The sequence below is a fragment of the Lepisma saccharinum genome, chromosome 10, assembly GCF_977018435.1.
Source record: "Lepisma saccharinum chromosome 10, izLepSacc3.1, whole genome shotgun sequence".
NCBI lineage: Eukaryota > Metazoa > Arthropoda > Insecta > Zygentoma > Lepismatidae > Lepisma > Lepisma saccharinum.
Window position 1 is genome coordinate 77474576 of NC_139238.1, and position 6323 is coordinate 77480898.

A 6323-nucleotide genomic window follows, 5' to 3' on the forward strand; every position below is an offset into this window, starting at 1 on the left:
TATCTAAATCGTGGGGATTATTTTCGTACACTTTCCCCTTCAAATAACCCCAATCGGGTGAGGTTAAATCAGGTGATCTTGCCAGCCAAAGCCCTGATGAAATCAGGCGGTCATCAAAAAATTCACGCAGAAATGCCATGGTGGCATTGGACGTATGGCATGTTGCCCCGTCTTGTTGTAACCACACATCTCGTTCGTCGGTGTCCAAAAGCACGATAAACTGCTGTATAATGTCCTGGTACACAATAGAGTTCACTCGGTTTTCGAAAAAAATCTGTCCAATAATTTGTGATCTGGACACGGCACATCAGACACCAATTTTCTGCGAGTGGAGGGGGACCTCGTGTAAGATTTGTGGATTTTCTGTGGACCAGTAGTGAGTGTTCTGTGCATTAACATGACCTGACAAATGGAACCAGGCCTCGTCCGTGAAGTATACCTTATCAAGGACAGCAATATTGTTGCGAGTGAATTGTTGAAACCACCGACAGTACTTAATTTGATCACCATTGTCACCTGGTCGCAGTTCCTGAACCACTTTCATGTGGTATGGCCGTAATTTTAACTGTTTTGTTGCCTTGTGTACTGAGCCATATGATACGCCCACCTGTTGTGATAACCACCGCAGTCCTTTCTGCGGTGATTGTTGTAATCGTGTGGCGACGTCTTCCAAAACATCATTCTTCACAACTAAAGGGTGCCCACTACGTGGCTTATCGTGCACACTGCCATGTTCACAAAATCTCTTGATTAATGTACGAAGAGTTGATTTACTCACAGAACGCCCGAAACGCCTCTCAAATTTCTTGTTCGCAGCACTGTATGATGTCGTTTTCAAATACTCCTCTAACACAAACACACGCTCCTCCACCAACAAACTCATCCCTGCAACTGACGTGATTATTTTGTTACCAGCACTGCTCGTAGTTCATTTCCTCGCCACGACTGCTAGCGCCACTCCCAGCGCCATCTCTTGTGTCGTGTACAGCCAAGACCCTCACAAACCAGCTTCCACAGAAATTATTACATTATCATCATAACGACTGGCGAAATTTTTTTTTGAAGTTTGGGTTTGGGGACTTTTCAATCGCACTGTATATAACACATAATTCATGTACCTTGTGCTTGTGAAGTAAAATTCTGAATATGCAGTTTCTTTTTCTGCCAGAAGTTGGTTTTGAAGTCACTTTATCGTCAGATAGACTAATCAGGTCTGGACCTACAGTTTGAAGTGGAATCAGAATCACTGTGCAATGTGCCTCCACTGGAAATAAACCCAGGACTTCTTCTTTTTCTGAGACAAAATCCTTTGCAATCCCTGGCTACATAAATTATATTGGAATTTACCATTATTGGTTACAAATTCACAAGTTCTTCATGTCTGAATAAATCTCAATTCTTACCGTCACACAGAAGATGTACTCCATTACAAGTAGAAATTTCAGCGAAATATGCAGGATTGAGTAGGACTAAAATCCGGATCTCTGGCATACCGTGCCATTGCTCTACCAACTGAGCTATTTTACCTCATTTTTTACTCTTGCTGTCTCTGTCAGTGATACTGCATAATTACACACTAATTAGTGCCTCACATTTGATCAACACCAGCTTCTGGGGCTGTACAACACTTTTGTAGTCTAAATATTCCTCAAAGTTATGCATAATTTATTAATTTTGCACCAATATTGTGTGGTCAAATGGAGTTAATCAGAATGTTAATACAGTTGTCATTTAAGCATTAATAAAACTGACCAATGGAATACAGTAAAACCTTGTTAATCCGGACTAATGGGGGGGGGGGATAAGTTGACTGGTTTAACGAAAGTCCGGATTAACTGAAATAATCTAAAAGAATAGTAGAAAGTGCATTAAAACTCTGTTCATAGCAACAAAACACGTTTATTGTGGTGTATTTAAAGGGCATAGGCCTAAATACACTATACAGGGTGGGAAATAACCTTTTGCTAGGGGTCCACAGTAAAAAGTAACAACAATTAAGAAATTATGGTAATACCAAATGTTTACTACGACAATTGTGGTTACAAAAACAAAATTAAAAGTTAGTATGTCCGCCGTTTGCTTCTCTCACAGCATGAAGACGATCAGGGTAGGAGCTCAGAAGATTCGCAAACAGTCTGTATTCCATTCACGGAGGACTTGTTCCAGATGTGCAAGGAGTGTTGGCCGGGAATAGCAGTCCGGTTCGCGTTCCACTATCATCAAGGACTCAACTGCGTCCTTCAGAATAGACCCAAAATGCTCCGCTGCATTCAGGTCCGGTGATGCACCCGGCCACTCAGAACTGCCAAAGAAGGTCTTGGTTTTAGCATTTGCCTTGAAGCAAGGGGCTTTGTCGTGAACTAACTTTTAATTTTGTTTTTGTAACCACAATTGTCGTAGTAAACATTTGGTATTACCATAATTTCTTAATTGTTGTTACTTTTTCCTGCAGACCCCTAGCAAAAGGTTATTTCCCACCCTGTACAGTACAGTACAGTCTGCGGGAAACAGACTTTCATCACTGGTTGACTGTCTTTTCTTTAAGAAGTTCTCTTGTTGACTTCTAGCCACATTTAAAACCTTGCATTGTTTTTTTTTTCATTTTGCCTGTCCGGATTAATCGAAGTCTGGCTTATTGGAGTCCATATTAATGAGGTTTTACTGTACTTACAAATATTCTGAATTACTTTAAATTGTTACAGCAAACCTCCATGGTGGAGTGGTTAGCACATTATGCTACGATGCCAGGGGTATTCTTTGAGAATTTCATATCATCACTCATTCATTCTCATCTTCGTGATTAGCCAAAAGCGGCAGAAAAGCGATGTAGAATAAACCAAATCAATCAACAGGGTGGCCACTCTAGAACCATAATAAAATTCAAGTACAAGGTATGTACTGAAAATAATGAGCCAAGTGTTATTACTCAATGTCAGAAACCACTATTTTTCTTCTACCTGAGGTAATACATAATTTGGACCTTATTGTTACTTTCCCACATAACATCCAGATCGGTCAACACATTTGCTCCACCGTAGTGGCAGCTAAAAAATGCCACTCTTGTAGACGTCCTTTTCGGCACAACGTAACCACCAGCAAACTTCATCATTCACCTTGTCATCGTTGTCACATTTGGTACCCCGAATGCAGTTCTTCAACGAAGCAAACAAGTTAAAGTCAGAGGGGAATAGGTCTGGTCTGTATAGAGGGTGAGACATTAGCTCCAAGCTCATTTTTTTTAAAAAATTACTGTACTGTGCACCCAGTTGTAAGGGGGGCAGATGGTCGAACGTGTTTGTTTATGGTCACTTGTCAGAAGCCTTCGCACCCATCTTGAATAAATCTTGTGATAACCAAGAGTCTTTATGATGTCCTGTATAGCACTGTGTCCAATGTTCAGATTGTTTCTCGTAAAGTTATCCTTCTTTTACTTTGGATTCGGTCTGTGTTGTTTTAGGTCTAGCACTACGAGCAATGTCTGTGTTACCATCTGTAAAATGTTTCACCCACCTTTTCACTGTACTGTAGCCCATGCAAGCATCTCCATAGAAGCTCTGTAAAGGCTGATGAATGTCTGCAGCTCCTGAACGTTTTTACTGGCAACAAATTCCACAACAGCATGTTGACGAAACGAACTCTGCAGATGCCATTTTTCTCCTACCGACAGCACTGACAGCGAAAGTGCGCATGCACCAGCATGTGGTTCATGCAGTGCACAACAGATAGCTGTACCTGCCATACATGTGGTTGTACCTGCCATACATGTGGTTGAACCGATATGGTCAAAGCCTGAGAGTAATGGAACAAGGCTCACAACTTTCAGTACGTGCCTTGTATAATTCCCAGTTTTCAAGGCGAACTTGCCAAAAATTCAAAGGTACAAGCACATGTGTTATCTATTTCAACCTTACGTATTACCGCCTCTCACCACCTACACACATATATACACACACAAATTAACAATAAAAGGGTCTGTTGATTCCAAAGTATCAAAAAAATATAATTACATTCAATTAAACAGTATATGCCTATATATTTAAAATATTTAAGGTGCAGAATTTACATTTACCATTTCACATACTCAGACTCGAAATACATCTGCAAACACAAGTCACAAATGTTACGGGGTATACTAATCTATGAAAAATTGTTAATGGAATAAGAATTACAAACTCAAATTTAACTGATCAACTTCAAGATACCTGTTATTGCAATAATCTTTGTCTGTCAGAGAGATTGTTCTGCAAAGGACACTAACAAAGCAAACAGATTGAGATAATTCTGTTTTATTTTCCACACAGCTATCTTTTCTTTCCTTGATAAAAGTGAAAGCGAAACTGAAAATTTTACCTCAGAGTATTTATATATTCAATGGGATTTGGATTAATAAAAGTTCACGTCTACGTAGAAAAATTCATGTAGAATTCACACATAATTCCCAGAGCCAATAATTCACGAGTAGCCACCCTGATCAATCACTCAATTTGAATTGTTACAATGTTCAAGTATTATTGTTAGTGGTAATTGGTAAAAGTAATGTTATCAGTATGTTAAGCAGTAAGTATAATCAAAATAACAATATTCATGTCGGTGATCCCCAGAACTTGCAGCATAAATAGCAATTTATTTTTTTTATTCTCTAGCAAGACTTTGAACTGAGAGATCTCAGAGAAAGGAATCGCCTTGCATTGAAGCAGCTGGGCGACTTGGTGGAGAAAAATGCAGAAGCTATGCCCGTGGTTACCTGCTACTTGGAAGAGAAGAACCTGGAGCCCCCGAGACTGCATCCGGGTTCAGGGTCATGCATCAGGCTGTCTGCCAGTTCTAGGGGAAGCAATGTCTCCACACCCAAATCACCTGCAAGTCTGTCACCGGGAGGGTCCTTGAGAACAGGTTCTCAGTCCAGTGTCCGAAGTCCTGCAGTGGTTACTCTGGATGCATCGCAGTTTGAAGGTAAGCTTTTCAATCATAAGTTTCAATTTGCTACTAATCCATCATTGTTACATGCCCTTGTACACTCCTGTTCACATAAAGCGGTGCATTTTATAAGATTGAACAGTTGAAGTATGTACCACTTTCTGTGAACATACGTCTACTATAAATGGATTTTTTCTCAATATGTTGAACTGTAACCTTAATTCCGGGTTTGATACCTGGTGGAGGCACAAGTATTTCGGATCCCACTTTCAACTGTAGGTCCAGTCTCAATTAGCTTTTCTGTGCATAAAGTGGAATTAAACAAAACTTGAGTTTGTCTACCCTTAATTCAGCTGAACTAGCTTTATGAAATTACTTAGGGCACGCAAAAAACCAATAAATTTTACATGCACCAATACGTAATTATTTGACAATATGGATAAAATATGAATATAAAATGTACAGATACCAAGAACTGGTATTCTACAAATGCAATATATGAGTCATTTTTAAAGTAAGTACTGTTCGTACACATATTCTGTGTAGGTCATTGACTGGAGTATCTCAATGTTATGTGCAGGCACCATGCCAACAGCCTACAGTGCTTTCCGAGTTGTTGAGTGCTTGGGTTGATTTAATTGTAGTGGTTTTTACAGAAGCATGTTTATTAGTAATCCTGCTGATAGTGAGGTGCATTCAGTTTTTTAAAGCTAAAAATATTCACCCTGAAATCCATCATCAATTGGTCAAAATGTAAGGTGAAAGTATTACAACTGATGGAAAAATGAAGAAGTGTTGTCGAGTGTTTAATGTGGGAAGAACAGATGTGCATGATAGAAGTGAGAGACTGACAACCATCCCATAACTGGCAACTTGTCAAATAAGGTTGATGCCCTCATTCATCCACCTTACAGTCTTGATCTTGAACCACCTGCCTTCCATGTTTTTCCAAAATTGAAAGTTTTTGGGCAGAAAAAGAATGCAGCAGATGAAATGAAAAAACAGTGCTTAAATCTATATGTACATGGGGACTACACAAAGAAACTAATGGTTCATTCGCCCATTGAATTCATAGATGTGGACAGGTGACTGTAATAGGTGTTGCCCTAGAAAAACTACAAGGTTGTGCATTAAAAAGTAGCCTGAGTCAGCAGCATATGCCACTGCATATGTCACTGACTCAGGCTACTTTTTCGTGCATCACCCAGTATGTATTTTTTTTTTTTTAAAAAAAAGGTAATATTACACTTGTAAAAAATGGTAAAGTGCTCCCCTTTGCTTTGCACCATGCCATGAAGATGTATAGTGGGTGTGGGGTCAGGGTCCCACTCTTTGTTGATCTCGGCCGAGCTGGGGGTGATGTGATCAGCACCACGTCCCTGGCTGCCTATACCCCCCCCCAGAGT

At 39.9% G+C, this 6323-nt stretch overlaps 1 protein-coding gene across 2 annotated transcripts in view; it reads left to right on the forward strand.

Moving 5' to 3' along the window:
• LOC145993957 (coiled-coil domain-containing protein 39-like) overlaps positions 1 to 6323 on the forward strand; it is a 72229-nt gene that overhangs the window by 63569 nt on the left and 2337 nt on the right. For both annotated transcript variants that reach the window (XM_083129952.1, XM_083129951.1), the window contains exon 17: positions 4644 to 4953. In XM_083129952.1, coding sequence (XP_082986078.1) covers positions 4644 to 4953 — 310 coding nt within the window. The remainder of the gene's footprint in view (positions 1 to 4643; positions 4954 to 6323) is intronic.